Genomic DNA, 24,637 nt, shown 5'->3' with positions numbered 1-24,637 from the left:
CTGCCCTTAATCTCAGTCAACAGGGAAAAAAATTGCTATGGTCTACATATATGTCATTGGCTCTTCTGGAAATTATCCCTTATCTGTGCTGACATACTTACGTGTCAGAGGAAGAAGGATCAAAGGGGAAGGGGTATCTGGGTGAGAGAGGAAGGGTTAGGGTCCATTGGGGAGAAGGATCAGGCTGAGGGGCAATCCAGGTACATTGCACTTCACTTGCTTATGTCTATGTATTCAGATTCCTCTGACTACAAAATCATAGGTTTACTTAGCTTGGGGGAATGGGGGCTGGTTGTTTGTTTAATAATAATCCATGTTATGGTCATGAAAACAAACAGTAGATAGAAGAAATAAAAGAGCAATACTGTCTGTACTGAGGCTTGTAGCAATCTTTTGTTGACATCTGGGACACGGAACTCTACCCATTACCTTTGAGCTTCCTGGCAACTCCCAGGGTTATAAAGTGATTATTAAACTCCTGGAGTGACCTGTGGAAATCGATTGTAGGTTCTCAGCTTTGCCACTGCTCTGTGTTAAAGCAGAGACACTTCATGAGAGCAGAGAGTTACTGCCAGGGAAATGGTCTAAACAGGGCCTCCAGGCATCTGCTGACAGGAAGAACGAAACATTCAGGATACTTTTGGCATACGTGAGGTGCAGCCGCCCCAGCAGGCTCTAGGACCTGGCGCAGCTGAGTCAGGATGATTCCTGTCCCTGGGTAGGTGCAGGTTGGAGTGGAAGAGACAGCCCTGGGCTTCGGACATCTTAACTCTTCTCTCCACCATTTGGGAGTTCATTTGGACTATTGAACTCTTCTAAATACATTGGTTTTCAACTTGAAGCTACTTTTTGAAAGAAAAACAAGATGTCAAGGAAAATTGTTTCAGGCAACTTCTCTACAATGATATGGAAAAAACATTTTTTCAAGGAAACCTGCTGCCAAGGTGGTGCTCCAGACATGGAAATCCAAAATGAGGAGCTGGAGAAGCAAGGAAAAGTAAGGAAAAGAAAGAAGAAAAATGAAAATAAACGTGTGATCGTCTCCAATTTGCCCTTTGGAAGCAAGTGGAAGGACAATCCGAACAGATACTATGACTCCAATGAAGTTAAGACCACAAAATATACCATCTTAACTTTCTTCCCGAAAAATATCTATGAGCAGTTTCACCGCTTTGCCAATATTTATTTTGTGTTCATTGCACTGCTGAATTTTGTGCCAGTGGTGAATGCTTTCCAACCAGAGGTGTCTGTGATTCCAATTTGTGTTATAATGGCCATTACAGCCATTAAAGATGCTTGGGAGGACTTCCGGTGGTATAAATTAGACAAAGAAGTCAATCATATGGGATGCTACATTTACAGCAGGTAAGCTTTGTATAGCTTTTATTACCAAAAACATTGGCTCAAGATCTTTTATCAATGGTGAGGCTTTGTGTTTAAAAAAATTAATAAATAATTGCTGAAAAATCACAGTCATTAGGTGAAATAGGGAAAAGTTATGGCAACTATATATCACCTGGTATTTGTTCTCATACAGGGAAAGATATAGATAAATAGATATACAGATGTATAGATATATAGATTTGGATTTTTTTAAGCATTTTTGCACTGGGAAGTTAAGTTTGAGTTTCATTATATTGGTGCATCCATCATCCTCTTAGACCTGCATTGCAGTGAAAATAGGTGTTTAAAAAGCTACGAGCAGCTGAATTTCTAAGACATTTTCAAAAGGGTTTAATTTTATTGATATAAGTTAGCACAGAACAAGATTTGTCATGGGACTTGTTTGTATTCTCAGATGCCAAGAAATCACTTAAAAACCCGCCCTTTGAACTACATTTTATTTTATGCTCTACATTGTTGTCTAGCTTTCAATTATTTTTTTTTTCTTAGGCAGTATGTAAAATGAACCTGTAAAAACACAGTCTAGAAATGAAAGATAGTAATATATGCCTCGGCTTAGTCACCTCTAAATGAATTAACTACATGTGCTTGGACTCACTTCTTCAAAGGGTTTCATGACTTCTTGCTTTTAGGACATTCAGAAGATTGAAAATTATGTTTTATTGTATCAAAACTGTTCTCTCAGCAAAGCAACAAATGACTTCTCCCTGATAAAATATCACATCTGGGAGTCAGAAGTGCAAAAGTTTCCATCTCCCTGAATGTTCCTGTCATCCCTCAAATTAATCCACGGTGCTTTATATAATATGTGCTTTAATGAGCAAGATCTTGCAGAACTCCAGCTTTTATCACATAGGCTGTCATTTCTGTTTGTTTCTCCTGCATGTGTTTTCAGATTTTTATTTTTATGTCCTGCTGGTTAAACAGGAAAGCAATAAGTTTGCTTGTTCAGGAGCTAAACCTAGGTCCACATATAGATAATGATTTTTCCTAAAAAAACCCTGCACTCCTCTCCTTGCCAACTTTTTTTAAAGAGCTGGCATTTTACAAGTTTCTAAATATGGTGGATTTAAGATCTCTTCTGTGGTGAAGAATGTCAGTAATTGTAGCTCTTTGGGTTGTGTGGCAAACTGCCTCTTCTGCCTATCTTTGAAATTTCAGTCTGGTTGAATGTTCTAGCTTTTCCAGTGTTGCATTAGCCTATGAGGCAATGGATTATTTGTTAATTTTTGTTTATTTCTTAATATTTTTTAAAACCAGGACAGAATAAGAGGGGCAGTAGATGCTAATGAATAAATCTACATAGGGATCTTATTTATTTCCTCTTTACACACAGAAGCCATGTCAGTTTAGGTCTGAAAGCATTTTACCATGGGAACATGAGAAGTAGGGAATACAGTAGAACTTGTTTTGTATATGGGAAAAATGTCCACCGTGGAATGGCAACATATATTCAGATCCAGATTCAAGATTGTTATGCAGAAACATGAGACAAGCCTGCCTTAAAATTTGTTATTCCATCCCATAAAAAAGATTTCAATCTTGTCTAGGATCTTGTCTTTCACCAAAGTTTTATGGCCCAAAAAGGTGGTTTCAGGGAAAGGAAAATGAGAAGGGCTTCAGATTACAGCATTCATCCTGTCTGGAAAAATTGTGGGTAATAACCATCAGATGTGGGTAATTGCCATCAGATCTGTCACTACAGCTTATTATATTATGAATAATTTTAATCAGTCTTCTCTGGTGCTTTGGGAAGCTGATATTTCTTGTTCTTCTTGCTAGCTGCAAAGTCATGAAAGGACATGATGTCTTCTAATTTTCTTCCATAGGAATCATGAAAATAGGTAATTGTTTTACTAAAGGTGAAAGTCTTTTTGGGACACTGCAAATTTTGTTAATCTTGTGGCAGCAAAAAGTTATTTCTAATAGAACAACTAATTTCCATCCTGGATGAAATATTACTTAGATTTTAAGAGCTAATCTTGGAGTGTATGTTGTCTTTATTTCAGATTTTAATAAGGACTCTGGCACCTGTTCCAAAAGAAATATAAAGGCAAACCAAACATTTCCAGGTGCTGAATGTTCCCCAAAACTTTCTTGAAGACCAGGGGAAATGCCTGGTAACTTTGCTTTCTTTCAGCACAGAGCAAGGGAAATGAAAATTAAATAGGCTGGCCTGTAAACATATTTATTCTAATTTTCTTTTCACAGAGATCAGCTGAAATGGGAAATATAGTCTGCTAGTCAAATGAAAGAAAAGACACTTCCAGTAGTGTATTTAAAGAATATTTAATTGAAAAAAATGAGAGACAATTAAAAGGCATTAAAATGTTTTGGGAAGATGCACTAGCCTAGATGTTTTATTGAGGAGTTTATAGTTTTGGAAACAAAACCTTTGGAGTCATACTCTGTAGACTTACTTTGGAGTCATACTTTGTAGAACAAACTTCTGTTCTGTTGGAATGAATCACACACACCCAAAGAAGAGAACAAAAATTTAATTGCAGATGGTACAGACCTATGTTTAAATGCCTAATTTCTCATGGTGTTCTTTAAAATATATTTTGTCTACTTTAAAATTTTCCAAGCAAGGTGAACTTCCATTACCACAAAATGCCAAAGCATTTGCTATGATACTATACTTCATTATCCCCCTTCAATTGCATTTAAATTTCTCAAGTGACCTGATTTCATGGAACCCTAATTGGTTAGACTCCATCCATAACAGTTAATTATAACCTTCAAATGGGTGTGATTTTTATCATGTTCATTTAGTTGTACCCAGCTGTGGGTGAGGGTCCGTAGTGACACAGAGTCCCCAGGCAGGTGCAAACGAGCACTTTTTTGGAAAAACCAGGCCTTTTTAGGAAGTTAGGCCTTTATCAGTTACATAGTTTTAAATCATAACAAACATAATTCAACCAACCACCATACACCACAATGTGAGTATGTGATGGTTATAGAACTTGTTTTTCTACCTCTAATTCAGATGAGTCATTTTTCCATAGTCCTCTTCTACTTAGCCATAGTAGCAGGCCTGAGCCATGATTTTACACATGTAACAAGGCCCTTATTTTATAAGGCTTTACCTATATGCAACACCCACTATTTAGTCAAGACTGGCACAGATTTTTCGTTTCATCTATCTTGTCACTCAGTCCCTCCAAACCTACCATGGTTACTTTTCTCTAAACTCTCTTCAGTTTGTCATTAATTTACTAACAGGGGCCAGCACTGAATGTGGTACACAAACCTGAAAGTGAATGTCAATGCAATAATTGCTAAAAGCTATTTTTCCTTGAAGTTCTATGAAGTTCAAGGAACTAATTGATATGTAATTGTTATATAGCTTGGCTGTGATATTATCCCAAAGGTTATATCAAGTTCTGTAAATACTCCATAGCATCCAGACAGGTTTTTGCATCAATTTCACATTTTTGGAAGATTAAACCTGTTTTTTCCTCAGTGTTTTAGTAGACACTAAATACAAATGTAAGAGCTATGCACAGCTCAGTATGGCACAGAAGCAGCCACAAAAACATTATTTAAGCTATTCATATTTCTTAATTTTAAGAACCTAAATTCATATATCGGAGACAGTGACTCAGAGAGACCTTCTTTTTATGCCTTGAATCATCTTGTAGGCCTTTTGGAGAAGTAGGTAAGCCAACAGGCATCCTAAATGAGGTAGCCTGATTACTCTGTCCACAGAAATGGTAATTTCTGTGGCCTCTGTAATGCTTTTAGGTTCAGTGGTTTTCAGGTAATTCCTACAAGAATCAATCTCCTCTTCCTCCTCTCTAAGTCCATTGATGTCTGTGGTACAAAAAAATTTAGGCTGGCCTTCTCTCTGACTCTGACTCCGTCTGCTCAGTGTAAGGTTTTAGAACATTTTAAATTTTTTGCATCAGCACTAACTGTGGGTTAGCCCTAGAGCAGAGGTATAGAAAGAAGGAAAAAGCAAAGTGCTCGTAACTGTGTTGCATGAAATCAGAACTGCTAGCAGCTGAAAAACTGAAAGTGGCTTAATCTAAACCCACTGTTTTGAAAAAGAATTTAAATTTTTCAGTCGATTGAAGTATTGTAATTCTATGCTGCAATTTTCTCTTTGACATCAATAGCAATTTGCTTTTCTACAGGAGAGGGTACTTTATGTTTTCTATGGGAAGCTGGGCAGCAAAGGCAAAGGCTGCCCTTCTGTTTGAACCCCCTTCAAATGCTCTGTTCAGCTGGATTACTGAACAGAGGAGAGATTGTACCTCCTGTGGATGCTCCCATGTCTGGGGTAGTGCCTAGGACTGGCCAGGGATGAAGTGACCAGCAGAGGTATGGGGCATCTGGAGGAAAACAAAGAAAAGGGTAGGGGACATGCTTGAAAACAGGAATTGACTTAGTATCAGATCTCAGAGTTTAAAGGAAAATAATTTTTCTCTGGACTTGGAAATATCATATGCAAGTCATTCAACAGAAGGTGAACCTGAGAGTTTGTAAAGTAGAAAGCAGGATGACATTGGTGCTGCTGGGCTGATGTGCTGACACAAAAATCCCCTCCCGCTGTGGGATGGGATCATGGCAGGAGCCAGTGACAAACCCACAAGCACACTATGGCACCTGCCCATGCTCAGGCAGTATCTGCAGCTCAGGAACATTATCAGCTAATGGTGCTGTACTCTGACCTATGAACAGTTTTCAGAATCAGTTCCTGTCTGATCTAGTGCCTTCCTTGAGTCCTAAATCTGCTCCTTTGTTGTCAGTTTTTTTTTGTTTTGTGGCAGTAGCTCCTAATGATGAGGTGATGGACATGAAGTGATCTTTGAAAATATTTTGTGAGGGGTTTGCATATAAAAGCTGATATAATCTTTGATAGCATAAAACTCTGCAAGATTTTTATTTGCAAAAATAGATTGTCAGGGGTAAGCAGCTGTGTGATTTAACCTGTTGCCCATGTAGAACCGGACCCCAGAATACTGTTGTTTTGTGTAAAATAGGTGGTGCTTGAAGGAGGTCATTTCCAAATATAGCATTCTAGCAAATTTACATACAACAAAATATAAATATGTATGTTTCTCTATTGATGACACTGATAACTTTTTCTAGGAGCCATGACGTGGTGAAAATTTGGGGGGGTATAGTGCAAAGCAAACAATATCTTTATTTTGAACTGCAAAGGATCCCGAGATGGAGCTAGCAGTAATTCTACAGAAGATTCACTGGACTAATTGTATGATAAAATGTTTCTAGATGACAAAGATTTCTGAAGATCTCTCTCTAAGAAAATCTAGGAGACACACATGCTGTGGAGTGCACATGATAAATTACTTTTATTTAATATTTTCTGTATCGTAGAGTAATAATTTTTATTTCCCCCCATTCACCATGCATTTTGATCCAGTTTTTGCTTGAAATTTATCATTATTGAATCCAACAAAGTGAAATCAAATTGTTGACACAAAATCAATAATTTATTCAAGTTCCCCCATGATCTCCAACTGCAGCAGGACTCTTATGGCCCTTTTTTTCCCCCTAGAAATGACTTCATAAAATCTGTTTAGTTCAGGCCTTCTGTTCAGATTTGATGAGTTCAATAACAGTTCTGGCAGACGTCATTTTGATGAAAAGGCCTCTTTTCATTGGTAGTATCCTCTGATCGGCATCATCATGATATCTATTAGCAAGGGAACACTTCTTGAATGTGCTTTTGATGAATTGTCTGGCAAAAGAGGAAATGGACTGAGGAACTTTTATCTTACATCTTGTCTTCAATGTGCCACAACCTTGATACCATATGCTATAAGAATCAAGTATCCAGATTCCTGCCAATTGAAAATCACCACATTGTCTATTTCTTCAAAACAGAATATTTAAGCCCCATTCGATATCTCCTCATTCTCCTTCCATCCAAGGCTTGACTCTTTCTTTACTGACCTTGGTGTTTTCATGTTGTCTTTCTAGGTGTCATCACTCTGTCCTTTAGTCTCTCTGGAGAGAGGAACAAGGTCTGCAGGTCTCACCTGTGTGGTGAAAGGGTAAAATCTTGCCAGGCCTGCAGAAGGTGGTAGGCAGTGTCATGATGATGGATTTCAGGCCGTGCTGGGCCCCTCCATCCCCTGCCCAGGAGCGGCTGGGCTCCGGCCTGGCCTCCCGCAGGCCGCACAGGCCGCGGGGAGCAGTGCCAGCCCCTCTGATACCTCTTGAGGCCAGAAGCAAAGAGGAGAGAGTTTCCAGCCTTGTGGTTTTTAAAATGTGGTACTCACAGAGGTGGATCTAATTTCTAAATGGTGCAAAATGTTGTCAGCTCTCAGAACTAGCCAGCTGTTGGCCTGTGCTAGGCACGGAGGAAGCTCCCAATAGCTCCTCTTAGAGAAATTACTTCTGTGGGTGGTTTCTTACTTGTTTCCCTAAATGCCAATCAATGTGAAACCACCACATTACGGTTTGTATGCTTCTCACATACAGTATGTGTGTATGTTTCTCATCAGATCATCTTGGGTTTATTAAACTCCTCTGTTTATTTAGCAACTAGAGCTTGTGCTATTAACTTTAATAATTGAACAGAAAATGGGCAGTGTTCCCAGTTACAGGGATTGCTGAAAATAAACTGTTTCATCTGAAAAATCTTGTTAGACAAGTAGGAGAGTGCTGCCATGGGGTGCACCAGTTTCATCCTGATGTACTTAAATTTCTTTCATTCACTGGCAATTTCCTACAAAGTTATAGAAAAGCTTTGTACTATAGCAAAGTTTTAATCTTACGGGTCCAGATGAAGAGTTTTCTTCAGGAGCAGAAAATGTGCATTCTTTGAAAACTCATTGGGATAGAGTGACAGTTCACCTGAATGCAGGTTTGGGATTCTAGCAATCCCTGAACTGTAGTCCTTGTGCTAAGTAAGGCTTTTCCTCTGATCTGAAAGAGGTCATTTGGCTTTTCTGACTCACTGTCTCCTCTGTAATTAGTGACTGGGTAGAGCCCTGAAGCTTTATGTGTGATGTAGGTTTCATAAGGAGTTACTGAAAAAAAATTACAAATCCATTATTTCTGTGGATTATTTGGGCTAATCTGGTTTCTTTCAGCTGATGTTGAACAGAGCCAGCTGGACAAGGTCCTTCTATAGCATTTTATGAGTGGACAAAATCAGAATTATGCTCTATAAACTTCTGAATTGTGCAAGAGTTGACGTACAGAGAGGTAGGATTGCCCTGCAGAAACCACAGTAAACATTAAATGCAAACTATAAATGGCATCCAAATGTCTAGGATGGCGTCTATTTCCTCTAAACTGATCTTGGACTCTTCTTTTCATGTTTTAAACAAACAAATTAAGAAGTCCTGTTCCAAGGGTGCTTGCCATGTAAAGGATTGGTAGTTACGTAATTCATTTGTTATATTAACTTAATATCTGCTTTGTAGAGGATTAAATACTCAGCATACACTTGCTAAAATACTTTTCAAATAGAAATTTAGCTAGATTTTTTTAAAAAAATTGCATAGCAACATCTAATTAACTTACAGCAAACCTCTGTTCTTCAGTGTGGTCTTTAATGTCTTTTGTTGTGCAAAAGAAAAAGGACATGCAGGTAAGTAGAGTCAGACAAAATACAAAGAATGAAAAATTCAGGAAAGAAAAATTAATGTAAGATGAAAAAATATTGCTACAACCCCATCATTTAGTAAGTGCTTCAAGAGCATCAATAAAGGGATTCAGATAATTAGGCTGGGGGGTTCTTTTTTTTTACTAAAAAGTGTGTACCACTGGGAAATGGGCAGAATTTAACTTCTTGCATAACCTGTACAGGTAACTGTTAGTAGATGTTTTGCAGATAAGGGCATAAGCCAAGTGTGATGGTTTGCCTGGCAGCACTGTGGCTGGCTCTGCTTTGCAGAAAGTAGGTTATCAGGAAGCAGCCCTGCTGTGTTTTTAAAGACATTTGGCCTGGCTGTGAAGCAGTGCTCGGATGTGTGCTTTGAACTGTAGCAAAACACTTTATCTCTTCTATCATTGTTCCCCTTCTCATGATACAAACGCTTCAATGAAAGATAGTATTCTCTGTGCAATAGATGAGGGTGATTAAAAACTTTACCAAAAATGAGACTCTGAGTCATTACAAAAGAACTTTTATTGTCTGTCTGGTAAAGTATCATAAGCATTTTCCCTCTCAAAGAGAAAGGCATAAGATGATTCAGTTATTCATACTGAAAAAATACTTTCCTCTCAAGGAGTTAGAGGAAACAAGCCATTGTTGCACTGCATTTTCCCCATTAACTAATTTTAAATCTTATTGTGTAGTTTCTGGTCTGCTTATATGGTTAAGAGCAGTTGAAGTGTTTGTTACTGAAAATGCAATGTCAAAAAAGTCTGCTACTTGCTGAACTTAGTTCGTTGATGGAATGGTAATTTCTTTTCCTTGAACCCCATGGGCTCTTTTCCTTTTCCTTTAACCTTTTCTTTTTTTTTTTAATTTTTTGTTAATTTAGAAGCTCTTTGTTTCTCACTTTGACTTTTCCATTAAACTTGGGCACTGGTTGTATTTTTTTTTCTGCTTAATACTAAGAGATCATTTGTTAGCTCTTCTACCTTTTGAAGTTGTTTCTTTTTTCTAAACTCAAGATTTGTAACTACCCCTTAAGAGTTACAAACTGAAAAGACCTAAAGCAAGTGTGGGTGAGGTATCAATTTGCTTCTTTCAGGATCTATATGCTGATGTTGGAAAGTATCTAGGAAACAGTCAAAAACAATAATCTAAACTTCTCCAATAAGATACTCGAAAATACCTGTTAGTCTGAACTGCCTTCTATATTTTGCTGTGTAGATTATAGGACTAGTGCTAGAATAAAAGCACTATTTTGTATATATATAATTGCTATATATTTGTATATATATAATTGCTGTAAATTTTTTATTCCATGTAAAAATTTAGTTTGTAAGTGACATATGGTGAAAAGAGGTGTTGTGGAAGTGTCTGAATCATTAATTTCCAGCTTCTGTGCTGTGTCCTTTAAAAAAAGGTCAGTGTGCCCCTATCCCCTATTTTCTGTTTTTGAAGCCCCAGAACCCAGACGTCCTGCCTTTGTAATGTCACTCATCACCCATTATACACTTCTAATGCAACAGGGAGGAACATGCTTACGTGGAGAAGTGCTGGAAAGATGTCAGAGTTGGGGACTTTGTGCAGCTGCAGTGTAACGAAATCATCCCAGCAGACATCCTGCTGCTCCACTCCTCTGATCAGAATGGGATCTGCCACCTGGAAACTGCTAACCTCGATGGGGAAACCAACCTCAAACAGCGTCAGGTTGTGAAGGGGCTCAGCAGCCAGGTGAGTCTGAAAAAGCAGCCCATGGGTACATTTGTCTCTAGCTATGGACATTGTGCCACAGCAAAGCCACTGTACCAAGGGATTTATTTCTGCATGGCAATTGGAAGAAAGCTTGTGGTCCCCTGCCAAAGCACCCGTGGGTTTCCTTATGGATTCTGTGTCTCTGTTGCAGCTGACACTCTGCACTCAGTTCGTAGGCAGGTGGAGGTGTGGTAGCTCAATGGGGAGCTGCTAAGGCACCCTGGTGTGGAGGCAGGTCAGCCTGCCAAAGCTTTCCCATGGAAAAGCGTGCCCTGAGGAAGCTGTGATAAGCTTATCTCAACCCTTTCCTGGAGAAATACCCCTTAGATGGGACCATCCTCTCTTGTCATGGTGAGCTATCCCACCATGCTTTGGTGACTGTGCTGATCCTCTGTAACCCATTGATTCTCCCCCCTGGTATGACCCTGGCCTTCCCAGGAAGGACAGGACAAAAAGTCCAGCTTCTGCCCAGTTCAGCAGGGAGCTGCCATCCCTGGCACCGCTTCACAGAGCTGCTGGACAGTAAAGGTTATATCTGTGGAATTGCCACATGACACTCCTGTCTCTCTGTCTCTGAGTCAGCTTGGGATAACCTCGCAAGCTGAGCTGAAAATTACTGGGTGGAAATCACTTGCAGCCACTGGGTGGAAATCACTTGCAGCCACAGGCTGCCCCTTGCTGAGATTCCCTGGTGGCCAGGGATTGCCAGAGACCCCCAAAGGCTGTCTTTTGTGGGACCGCTCTCTCTGGGAAGGTCGTGGCTCCCTGGACCAGGTCAATGGACCTGGCCTGGCTACCACACCCTGGGCTGTAAAAATTTAAAGAATGGAATCCTGTGTAGGAGTACATTGAGCAGTTTAATAGGAACTCAAGGAAAATTAAAATTTTAAAAAAAAAAGTTATATGTTTGACATCAGTTTGTGATTTGGTTTGAATTCTTAAAATCACTCTTTCTTTTTCATAGACAGTATAGCTTCCTTTTCACACTTTAGTGCTATATTTGCATGGCTCATGTTGTATAAACCTGAAGTAAACTAGAAAATATGTGTTAAAGAGAGTTGTTACATTTTCAAGTATATTTAAAAACACAGCAGGGCAGTTTTTCAAATAACCCAGAACAAGTTTAAGGAATGGTAGCCTGTGAGGAGGAAAACTTTGTTCCATTGGAATCACTCCAGCAGACAGGAAATAAAACCTCACAAATAATTCTAGGAATTACATTAATTTATTTAGCAATCAGTACCAGTGCCACTAGGAAGATCTTTTGGGGTTATTAGTGTGTGGGACACAGCTGCCAGGGAGCAACCCAACATTAAATAAAAGCACACCATTTCCATGGCCAGTTGAGATCAGGTGCTGTACTGCAGTGTTATTTGCTTCTTGTTCAAATGGAAATCACTTTGCAAAAACAATTAAGGGCTTTCTCATATTGTGGATGTCATAACACATTAGCACAGGCCTTTTCCAGTGTCCTCCAGTGACAATTAGGGAGAGGTTTTGTTCCTGAGAAACACTGGAAATTTTAATATGTAGAGATTTAGCAGAAAAACAGTAAACTGGCGACTTAGAATTTTTTTAAATGTTGCATTTTTGTCATGTAGTTCTAATTTACATTGGATTTTCTATCTGTTTTTCCTTTCAGAGGAGAACAGGGTGCTCTACCATAACACAAAAAGCAAACTTTTGCCTCAATTGCTTGTAATGTGAGGAAGTCTTCTATTATATCAGAAAATACCAATGAAATTATGCCCCAGACTGCCTATTCATGGTGATTTTCTTCAGGCTTTGAGCTGTTATTAAGACACACTGTATGCCTAGGAATGTCTATACTTAAGAACTCCTGTCACATTAACAAAATGGAATGAAATTCTAGCCATGGTGACATCCAGTGCTCAGGAAGGTCAGAGCTGACAAAACCACCTGTATTGTGGTGTATTTACATAAACAGTGCATTGGATAAAAAACCCCAGTGTCGTATCACATGTGCAGATTTTAGTGTGCCAACTTCTTCCTTGTTCTTTGAGCTTTGCTTAGTGCTGTGATTTATGAACTGCATAAAACCCTCAGATGTAATTCTGTCTATAAAGTGACTCTTTAAACAGGGAGGAAATATATATGAGTTGGGGTTAGTTCTTCAGTTTAGGATGCAAGAAAGGTGGAGAGAGACTATTTACAAGAATATGGGGGGACAGGACAAGGTGGAATGGCTTCAAACTGACAGTGAGTAGGTTTAGATGGGATATTAGAAATAAATTCTTCCCTTTGAGGGGGGTGAAGCTCTGGCATAGGTTGTCCAGCGCCCTGTGCCAGGGCTTCACCCCCCTAAAAGGGAAGAATTTCTTCCTAATACTTAATCTAAATCTACTATCTTTGTTATATTCACTTTAAATGAAAATAGATGTTTTCATTAATTGGCATCTGTGATATCTTGTCCAATACACAGCATTTTCTTCATTTAACCAGTTGTTATTCCAAGAGGAGGAAATACGAAGTTTTGCTTCAGAATGAATGAGCTAAAATGTCTTTGTCTCTCCTTCTAGGGCAAGTGCTCCAGCCCTGGTGGTCTAAATTAAGCTTTTCTAGTGTTCAGCATTTCAAATACTCATTTGATTTGACACTCATTCTTAGTGTGTTTTCTCTTGTAGGATACTGTGTTTGAACCAGAATTTTTCCAAAACACCATCATCTGTGAAATGCCAAACAATGATCTCAATAAATTCAATGGTTATATGTAAGTACTTGTTATCCATAAATACATTTTGGGTCTGTACTTTGATATTACTCTTGGAGGAATTGGATGGAAGGAACATATTTTGAGGAAATTTATGGTTGTCACTATTAGCTATTCCCAGATTCAGAGGTCAATATAAAATGTAGACTTGGACTCTGTTTTGTGGCAAGGTAGAACCAAGACTTGGCATTGCATTTGCAGTTGTTTCATACAAACTATTTTCAGAAAGCTTCAGCTCTCTTCAAAACTTAGACATAAGCACATTTACATTTGATCTGATGCTTAGACTAAGCTAGATCTTAGATAAATCCTTCCAATTGTTTAAAGGATTCCAGCTGCATGGCTCTAGTTACTTCACATTTACAGCCATGGGGAAAATGTGTCCAAGATCTAATAAACAATACAAATTTTTTTCTTATTAGAAAGGTAGGAAAATCAAACATGCATGCAAAATGCTATTGAACCAGTGCACAAGACTAGTATAAAAAAGTAAGGGTGGTTTCTTTTTTGTCTTCCTTCATTAAGTAATTCTGGTGCAGGCATAATAGCAAATTCAGCAGATTTAACCCCATTTATGAATTATAAGGCAAATTTCTATCATGGCTCATGACTTAAAATTCTCTTACCCTCCAACACAGAGCAGCCTTTCCCAAGGCCCTCTTCAGAGTGGTCATCAGTCCATACTTATTCCCACACCACAACAGAGAACTGTCCAAAATACCTACTGCCCCAGACCAAATGCATGGCCCATTATTATGCAAATAATTTAACTGCATGAATGTGCCAGCATCCATGCCCCAGCTTTGCTAAGTTTACCAGTAGCTAAACTAGCAGTTAATGGCTCTGCAAGAAGCAGCAAGTATTGTACTGGAGGAGCTGCAGCTGGATGGCTCTCTGACAGGGTAAGCAAGATGGCTCTCTCCCATTAGCACTGACTGCGTCTAATCTGGTTTTGAGGTTGTGCCCTGTAAGAATGGTGCTTCTAATAGCAATACCATTTCTCCTCTGCTGCAGTATCTTAGAAGGGAAAAAGAGGTCAAGATTGTATTGATTGCTGGCTGTTGCTGTTGGCTTCAGGGACCGCTGGATATAATCTAAATTGAAGCAATCTCTCCAATTGGGAAAGAGCACTGAGATTATAGAAACGTAGGAGATATGTCACAAGAAAACACACACAAATACACACCCTTAGGACCCAGGACTGGCATCAAAATATTCAATTCTCAACTGAAAGTCTGTAGCAGAAATCTCTTTTGTGAATGCCTATTATCTCACTTGATGGAACATGGAATTAGCTGCCTCTCTCTCCCTTCTTCAGGGACAGAAGAAAGAATTTGCTGGGGAAAATTACTTGCTAAGAGTTAGTGGAGTCCCTGTCTTTGGTCTGCTGAAATTTAAGTTATTTTGTAAACAAAAATTACTTGGAGCAGACTACTTTTTTCTCCAAGATCCCTTTATAAATTATTGAGGGTCTATTGCCTTGCTATAAAATAGCAGGAGTACTCTCTGTTAAAAATTATAAGTAACTTAGTGAAATCCATCTGAAATGCCCAATCACAGAAAATTTTGTTCAAGGGGATGCAAGAAGACCTCTGTTAAATATGTTCCCCAAGGCTGAATTTAGATTCCAAGAAAAATTTCTGGCCAGATTTCTAGCATTATGTTTTTACAATTCCATCAGCTTTAGGTTGCTGGCACTTACACCTTTTCCCTCGTCTAGTTTACATTATGTAATCAGGTGCAGCTGCACTTAGACACAGGACTGTACTTAGCTCTGATATAACAGCTAGCCTTGCCCTTCATTTGAGAGATAAGACTATTTACTGGTAAATGAAATGCAAAATACCAAATAGAAAGTAGAAAGGGATGATTATTCTAAGAAAAAAAGTCTTTTCCCACCCTGACTTTTACATAACAAAACAAGACAAAGTATCTGAAATAGTAGCTCTTTAGCAAAGGTCTCAGGAGGAACCTACCAGTGTAAAATAAAAGCTGTGGGTAGGGGTAGGTGTGGGCCATTAATTTTCAGAGGCAAGTAACAAATTGCCTGCCTGATGGAGCACCAACTTTATGGTTTTCACCAGTTTGTTCTGCAAGCAGAAGGATTTGGTATGTGATGGGGCATCTTTAGCCAGGATAAAAATTCTTCTATCCAGGATGAGAATGAGGAAGAGCTCCTCAGCATGAGGACTGCTTGAGTGAACTGAGATTTCAGTTCAGATTTCATGTCTGACCGAGTGACAGAGGCTTTTGCAGGGTGTAGATGTATTCAGCTGAACCTCTGCTCATCTTTCTAAAATAAATTTGTCTGTAAGAAGTCGCAAAATTATTCTTGTTTCTTTCATAAGATATTGAATATGCCAGATAAGGTTCCAAGTGAAAGCCAAACTTGCTTTGTATTGGCATCGTGACACACACTGTGCAAGCAGTCTTTAAAAGAAAGACCTGGACTTCCATTTAGCTTTTTGCTGGAGTCTTCCTTGAAACTAAGGGAAATAAAAGCAAAATATGGCCTACAAAATTACTTTATTTCAACTTGAAGCAGACATGCACACAAAAATTTTCTTTAACACTCCATTTAGAACAGAAAAATTAATTGCTGTATTTGATTATATTTCTTCTAGGGAGCAGCCAAACCATGAACAGATAGGTTTCAACATTGAAAACCTCTTGCTTCGTGGATGTACAATCAGAAATACTGAGGCCGCAATAGGGATTGTTATATATGCAGGTAAGACGTACTTTTTATTTAGGTAAACTGAGATTTTCCCTGTAAATATCCTTAAAAAAAATAAGTCCAGTCTAATACTGCAACATAATTTGGCATTTTTGCTTTAAAAACTGGTAGTGCACAGAAAAAGTATATAACTTTTTCTTTTAAGGGAAGGTATTACTCATCAATCTCCAAAGCCAGCAAGTCTTGCACTGGGTCTTCGGCAAGTGACAGGATCCTTGTGCATGTCAAATATCTTGTAAAAATATCCAGACAAGTAAAAAATTGCTCAGGTGTATTTAACCCTGAGCTCTGGCTCTACTACTAATTCCATCTGTCATAAAATCTACACAGCTGCCGTAAGGGAGGTGTCATTGGCTCCTCAGTGTAGAAAATGGAGCAGCTGAAGATCTAATTAGAAAAAAAAGTCACCTGTGAATTTCATTCATCCATTCAGTCTGTGCCTGTGCTAGCACGCAGGAGGCAGTAAGGCAGCAGCAGGAGGTGACAGAAAAGGCAGCAGCAGCACAGGTTTGTGCTGACATAGACACAGTGTGTCTGTGCAACCATGAACTTCATGCAGGAGACGCATGGACAAAGAAAGATGCTATTGGTGCCCAGATGAAATGTAGCAGTGGGTCAATTTATTTGTTTCTCGGCATCTTTCACCTTCGGAGTGTTACCACTGCTTTTACACAGTGAGCGTGATTTATCATTGTCTTTGACAGCTGTGCTCTCTTCTGCATCAGATAGAGTGTATCAGCTACCCTCTTCTTTGTAGATTAAATAAAAGTCAATTCAAACACAACAATTAATCCCATTAGCTATTATTATCTTTCCAGTAGAGTTACATTAACTGTTTTATGTCTAATCAGCAGCAAAGGGTTCAGCCACCTAAGAGAAAAGAGAAGTCAAACCTTTACAAGAGTCATTTGGCTTAGATTTATCTCCACAGCTCAGAACAATTTACCTGACAACAGACAGTCTATTTCACTACTACACAACTGGATTCTAAATGTCTGTAGCTCCCATGTTTCCAAGGTAGCTTTGCCTTTGTAGATCTTCCATCGTGTGTCTGTGAACACCACGTGCAAGGGTGGTGCCCACCAGGCAGAGGAGGAGAGCCAGAGCTGAGGGTTAAATACACCTGAGGATTTTTTTACTCAGCAACCTTTTTTTTTTCAGTAGCTACTGTATAAAAATCTCAGGATCATTCCTGATATAATTGGAGTAATTTATCTTCCCTTCTCCTGTTGCAGTTCCTAATTTTCTTCTGTTTAGTTCAGATTTCCCTTGACCACCAGCACAAATCCTAATATGGATCTCTATTTATGTTGCTTAAGCTGGTAATAGCAAAGGTTGGAGTTCTAAAGTTATTCCCAAGACATGGTGGTTTTCATATGAGTAGGTCTTCAAATCAATTTTCAACTGAGTTCCTACTGTTAATGTCAGCATAAAAGTTTGGGGTTTTTTCCTAAAATTATACTGGCTTCAGTCAGTATTAGCTTCATTTCTAGCATTCTTTGACATTGATTATACTCTGGCTTTTAATCATGGTCTGTGACCTTTTCTGAGCAATCAAGATCAGTCGCATAATAAGATGGCACACTTTCCATTTTTATGACTCTATTACTCCTCAAACTTTCTTTCTAATGGAAGACTCTGTGAAGAGTACAGCCACCACTTAGTGTGATTGCTTGGTCTGTGCGTTCTCATCTGACCTGATGATAGTTATACTTTTCATGGCTACCCAAATTGTTCTACACAAAGCAATAGCACTAAAACACAAAAACCTCATTACAGAGTGACAGCCAAAGTTGTTTTCTCATTGTGATTGGGATAGGAGTAAGAATTACATGCTTTTCATATACCAAAGTACCAGAAAGAAGTTTTAGATGAGCCCATCAGCATCTAGAAGTAGAGTGACAAGGTACCATTGGGGTGGTAGGTGAGGTGCTGTGTTTCACAGCATAGGAATGTGTGAGGATCAGAGAGAACAAGCAGTTTGTTCCTCATATTTCTGATTTTCTGTTCCTTACAAGGTGATAACTTGTTACAGAAGTGTCCTTTTCCTGATGATCACCTGAAGTAGAAAGGAATGGTAGAACTGATATTTGGAAAGAAGCTCATCACAATTTCATCCTGAAATAAATTCATCAACACTTCCTTGAGGATTTTCTGGGAGGAATTAGAGGGCTTTGGTTTGTTTTAATTTCAATATAAAGCATTCCATTATGCCTGACATAAAAGAAGAGTGAGGAATAAGATTCACACAACTGTTGGAGGAACAGAAATGCAAGCAGTAGTGCCCTCCCCTTCAGTGTAGCTTGGTGGTTAAGAGATTTTAAGGGGTTTTTGGTACACTCCAAGATTTAGACTCTGATGTATTCAGTCAAATAGGAAGATGGACAAGAAAAGTTCTGAATGTCAGCATTAGTCATCCTGCTCTCATTTGGAGAGAGAATACTTTCTAAAAAAACAAACTAAAATACAAACTATTACATAGACATGATAATATTAATTTGTGTTTTGAAGGTCATGAAACAAAGGCCATGCTAAATAACAGCGGTCCTCGTTACAAGCGCAGCAGGATAGAGCAGCGGATGAATATGGATATTTTCTTATGTGTGGGACTCCTGTTTGTGATGTGCCTTGTTGGAGCTGTAGGTATGAAGCACTGACAAAAATCTTTTTTTCTGAATGGTGAATAAAATTGATGTTACAGACACGAGTGAGATCTACAGCTGAATGCTGTTGGGGTCTTACGTTCCTTGGTGTTTCCAGTGGGTGAGTTAATGCCGCAGTGGCTGGGATGGCAGGAGTGCCGCGACCTTCCCGAAGAAGCGTCCTGAGACGGACGGCTTCCAGAGGCACAGGCACGTCCCTCTCCGGGCCTGGCGAGCGGTATCCAGCTCAGCAGCAGCTTCTCCCAGGCAAAGCAGGGAAGAAAGGACTGGAGCTCTGGCTGGAGCTCTTTCTCCACAGAGAAATCAGCCTTTATTAGAGCAGGGCGCTCCGTGAAGGGAGCCAGCACAGATGCTCTCTGAACTGGGGAAAAGCCAGGATAGATAAAGGTGAGGGGCGGGGAGAAACCAGTAACCAATGGAATGCAGGCACAGGGGTGGAGAGTAAAGGGAAGAACCGATGGTGAACCAGGGATTAACATTGGGTTGCAAAGGTCTCTGGGGGAGAAATTTTGCTCTCCATAACAACAGGGTCTGTGGATCATGGATAAGTTCTCCAAGGGAGCGCAGCAAGCTCATTGTTGGCCAGTTCTTTGGCCTCCACAAGTTAAAATGGCAAATCTGAACAATTCAGATGAAGAAAACATAGCTATAAATGTTTCAGATAAGATTCATCTCTACCATGGTATATGTAAAGTATATATAATACATGTAAAGCAAGAGACAATTTTGTGTCTCATTCCTACAGGGCATGGCATTTGGACAGGAAACTTTTGGGAGCATCCACCTTATGATGTTCCAGATAGGAATGGCAATTTTGTGTCTCCAGTTCTTGCCGGTTTCTACATGTTCTTGACAATGATAATCCTGTTGCAGGTAAATGACAAGAACCTCTCTGTTACCTCCAAGGAAGAACTACTCAAAATTGAGTATAATCACTAATGAATAATCATTATCAACTAATAGCTGTGCAGTACCTTCTTAATCCTATTTAAAAATATTGCTAGGAGTGTTTCAGATTATCCAAGTGAAATAATGTTTCTTTTCTCTTTTTTTTTCTTTTTAACTCCAGATTTTCTTCTTTCTATTGAAATCCCACAAGGATATAGATAGGAAACATATGTATAATATTTTAAACTCAGAATAACTAGCAGATACAATAAAGAAGATATTTACATCCGAATGTCAACTTTTTTTTTTCTGCCTATATCCAGAATTCCAAAATAAGAAGGCCACTTAATGTCTCAGAAAAACAGTGAAACAAAAATTTCCAATTTGCCAGTGGGGAATAATAACTAGGTATGGTTCATCTGGTTTAGGAAATAAGATAAATTAGAAGTAGAGTACTTGTATATCTGAGTGTGATATAGCCTAATTGGGAAAGAATATTTTATTGTGTGAGGAGAAAAATTACATTTACTTTTCAGATTTCTTGAGATCAGCCCTGAGATTTAAGTGGACAGAATAATATGAACAAAATCTGAATAAAACTTTCAGAACTGTTCAGAGATTCCTTGGGGGATTATTCATTACTGAAACAGAATAATTGTGCATCTTAAGAATTCAGTATTATTTCAGGGCAACGAAGCTTGTAGGTGGGAAATGTTGTGTGCAAAGTAATGGTTTGTGAAACTCTCCTGCACTAAGAGTTAGTCTGGGCTAGTCCATCCTTTCAGAGTTTCAGAAAGGTAAGAGCAAGCATGATCCTATGTCCAGAAAATGTGCTTTCTAAGGACATCCTCTGGAAGACCCACCTTTGAATTTAGTACTCTAGGAATTTAGTCTTAAGCTTGCCACTACTTATCCCAGTTTCTCCACTGCTATTGTGCACAGGATTTTTCCCTGAATTATTACTCATCAGTCCTACATTATGACTCTTGGAAGAACTATTTCTTTGGAAATCATTAGTATACCTGTGCCAGGACATTGCTGGTAGAAAGCAGTGAAATTTATCTCACCCCTCACTGAGAATTTAAATTTTCTTTCAGATTTTAATCCCCATATCTCTTTATGTGTCAATTGAGTTGGTCAAACTGGGCCAAGTGTTTTTAATTCACAATGACATGGACCTGTATGATGAAGAAGCAGATTTGCCCATCCAGTGCCGTGCCCTCACTATCACTGAAGACCTCGGACAAATCCAGTATATCTTCTCAGACAAAACTGGGACACTAACAGAAAACAAAATGGTATTTCGACGCTGTACTGTTGATGGAATTGAGTTTTCCCATCAGGAAAATGGTGAGAGACACATTTTTATACTTGTTTTTTTTTTGTCTGAGCAATTAAATGTTATTAATTTAAATATTAATACCCAAACATAAAATACCTAAACATGAGCCCTCTGATTGAAAGTAGAGGGTTTTTTTTGAATAGTCATTATTTTGTGAGGGACTGCTGTTACCAAGATTCACAAAAGTGAAGACATTCTAAATTATTGAGAAGTCAGATAGGAAAGCTTTTCCAGATCCCTCTGCAGGCACCTCCAGGGTTTGCCCTGCATTCAAAGAACACACAAAGACAACATTTTCTCTTTCATTTCTAAATGAACACCAGACAACCTATTATAAGCTCACAAACTGATATTAGTTAATATTTAAACTCAGTGCATCCAAAAGTAATTATTTCAGTGAATATGTAAATGTACACTTCTGTGTGGTATGAAAAATACAGGCACTCTCTTCCTGGAGTGGATCCTGGCTGTAGTCTGGGTCTGGAGGGTCTTGGCACTTGGTGCTCTGAATTCATGATGTTGACTCAGGCCCCTTCATCATTATTTCCCTGCTCTATGTAGAGGGAAGGATCCTGTTAAGCTGGAAAGCAGCTGCCAAAAACGTGTTTGTGTTCTGTGACTGAAAACATTAGGAAATTTGTGATTTACCGTATTTCACTCTCCTTTTCAAACTGCAAAATGCAACTGAAGAGAAAAAACATTAAGAGAAGCCAATAAAAGTGACTGATCATTTTGAAAGTACATTTTTATTTTCTTACAATAATAACAGTGGCAATTGCCAGAAAATGCTATGAACAGTGAATTTTTTTCTGGTGATGGCTTTTGAAATGTTTTGGCTTTGGTTTAGTTTGTTTTAGGTTTTTTAACTGATCAATGGATTTCTCACAAACAATGAAAAAAAAACCAAAAACAAAAAACCAGAATCAGAGGTAAGATTTCATTTTTCTTTTAAAGACAGGCGACTGAAAATACAGAAAGAGTTGGATTTAGACAATGACGATTTTGCAAAATTGCAGCGTTTCACTCTTCCCCCCATGAATCCTGAGAGACCAGCCACTTACAAGCACAATACCATGAGACCTTTGAGGAGGTGCCAGAGTGACCGGGCACGTTTCAAAGGGCACACAAGGAACAGGTCAGCCGGTCGACGCGACAGCATCCAGTCTCAAGTGGCGTTCAGCAGCCCTATTGTGAGTTTCAGCAAACTGAGCTAACACCTTCTAAGTTATCCCTGCTATTGCATGTTGTGATGGAAAGCCAGTAGGTAGAGAGGAGAAATCCAAGCCTTGTTGGAGGTAAACGAGGGAGGGGGGAGACAAAGAATTGGAGTCCTTGATTGGAACATGCAGGCTGCAGTCAGCGGGGAGCAGATTCTGTTGCAATTTAGGTCTGAAACTTCCCAAATTCACACACAGCCTAATTAATTCAGACAGTTCTGCTTTTCTTGTAAGTTTGTTAACAGACATTTCAGACAAGTCTTTTGTGAATGCTAAAAGAAGGTCATACACTTTCAAAATCAGAAAAAAAAAAAGCCAATAAATGCAGAATTCTCAGAACTTTGTTTGCTGCAGTTTTTATAAGATCCTACTCACCTCATTCAATTCTGCTGTCATGTAGTAAGTACCACTCAGAACTCCTACTGTTCTTGGAATATGGGAGTTCTGTAAGTTGTTATCCTAGCATTTTCCAGCCCAAACCTCATGAGTTGCTGAGAACATCTCTGTGGATTCTTGAGAACCCATGAGTCATGACTTCTGAGGAGTAGAAGTGTTCCTTATGTGTTGCTATAGGTCATGACTATTGAAGGATGATAAAGAAATTTCTTGCCAGTATATTTTCCAATACGTTTTTTTCTGCCAGGCCTTTTCTTTTTCATCTATAAATAAACATTTTTTTAATTCACTATAAAGTAATATCTGAGGAACAAATGAGTATCCAAGTATCAAATGCCTCTTTTGTAGAAGAATACAAAACTGCTGATATGGAAATAACCAGACTTAGCTGCTCATAGGTGTCACTCTATCTGGAGAAATTGCTTTAACGCCCTATGACAATTGTGAAGATGCTGTAAAAATAGAGACATTTAGATATTGCACAGAGCTTGCCCTGTATGACCTTTAAATGAGACATAGTAGTATCCTTCTTTGCCACCTGAGCCAATTCCCTATTAATAAAATGGGAATAGTTAATTTTTTGGTATCTCTATGGTTCCTCCCCTTTGGAACTAACATCACCTCATCTGATGCATTTTTACCCTACTACAAATCTGCAGTATCCTGAGTACTCCTGGTATACAGAGTGTGTTTGTAGACCTGTGTGTATGTCAGCAGACAGATGTTTGTAAGAAAAATCCATCTCTAGACAATGGAACACAATAGAAAATTAACATTTACTCTCTCTACCTTTAGGTGTTCTTATGAATTAAGAGAGTGACGTTACATTTCCTTCTAGATTTAATTGTTCCAATAAGTAGTGCCTTGCTATTAGAAACATTTAATGAAGGTTTTCATTGTCCCATGGTCATCAGATTTTCATGCCATCAAGTAGAAGAAATGATATGAAATTAATGAGGAAACCTTAAAACTGAATGGCACTATCCATTTTATATCAGCATTTTTACTAAAAAAATGATTAACATTGAACAGGTGCCAAATTTAAGTGATTATCATCATTAGTGCTGTTTCATTCAGTTTTCTTTTTTGCTTGGTTAGGGATTTTAATATATCTTCAGGCTGAAAATTCAGGTCAGTGCAGTTTTCACTTAATGCAAAAAAGAAAATGAGAAAAATTGTTCTGATAAGTATTGATTTTTTTCATTGTTTTGTTTTTAAAACCTGTCTCTGAGGCCACAATTAGCCTGACAATTTTCAATTTTTCCAGAGGAAACTTTTGAGTTCAGAAAGTTTCTGCTGAAGTGAAATGCCCATTAGTGCATTGTCCGTCTTGACAAGAACTTGCAGCAGACATTGGGGATACAGATAAGAAAGAAATTGAGTGGGATGATGACAGATAGGAGAGGCTGAGATACATGTGTAATAATTTGGTGTTTGTGGTTCATTCTAATTGACAATGCATGAAGAAATTGTGTGACAAACTGTGCAAGCTGTTGGTGAGATTCTGATCTTTCACGTTTCAAATTTAATAGAATTTCCAATATAACTGTTTGACATAACTGTTTGGACAGTTGTGTCTGCATATATGTGTTCTTCATTGGAATTGTCCTGTTAAGCTATTTGGGATTGTTCTATGTACAAAGCATATTATTGGCATTGTCCCATTACCCACAGAACCACTGTAGTATAATATTGTGAAATGCTTTCTTAAAATCAGCAGCTTTAACTTTTCAGCCTCTGATTATTTTTAGGAGACCTGAGAAGATAACTAAAAAAAACAGGTTTATCCTTAGCATGTTTTTGTTTGTTAGAGAAAGGACTGCATCAATACTGCAAACATGTATGTCCCTGTATGTGAAGTAAAAAAGCATTAAAATGAGCCAGAAGAATCCGAGCTTTCTGCAGCAGGGAAAGTGCAAAGCCTT

General features: G+C 38.6%; 1 protein-coding gene across 1 annotated transcript in view; it reads left to right on the top strand.

The window, feature by feature from the left end:
- The first annotated feature begins 518 nt into the window (after window positions 1-518).
- The window catches only part of ATP10B (ATPase phospholipid transporting 10B (putative)), a 41,839-nt gene continuing 17,720 nt past the window's right edge, over window positions 519-24,637 (top strand). Inside the window, exons 1-8 of the mRNA XM_014253012.2 lie at window positions 519-1,365; window positions 10,513-10,717; window positions 13,384-13,469; window positions 16,094-16,200; window positions 18,718-18,849; window positions 19,615-19,742; window positions 20,855-21,107; window positions 22,054-22,289. Coding sequence (XP_014108487.2) covers window positions 866-1,365; window positions 10,513-10,717; window positions 13,384-13,469; window positions 16,094-16,200; window positions 18,718-18,849; window positions 19,615-19,742; window positions 20,855-21,107; window positions 22,054-22,289 — 1,647 coding nt within the window. The 5' untranslated portion in view covers window positions 519-865. The remainder of the gene's footprint in view (window positions 1,366-10,512; window positions 10,718-13,383; window positions 13,470-16,093; window positions 16,201-18,717; window positions 18,850-19,614; window positions 19,743-20,854; window positions 21,108-22,053; window positions 22,290-24,637) is intronic.

Source organism: Pseudopodoces humilis, chromosome 17 (genome assembly GCF_049639895.1).
Source record: "Pseudopodoces humilis isolate 2021_Gansu_Grassland_sample_001 chromosome 17, ASM4963989v1, whole genome shotgun sequence".
NCBI lineage: Eukaryota > Metazoa > Chordata > Aves > Passeriformes > Paridae > Pseudopodoces > Pseudopodoces humilis.
This window is presented reverse-complemented; position numbering and strand designations above follow the sequence as displayed.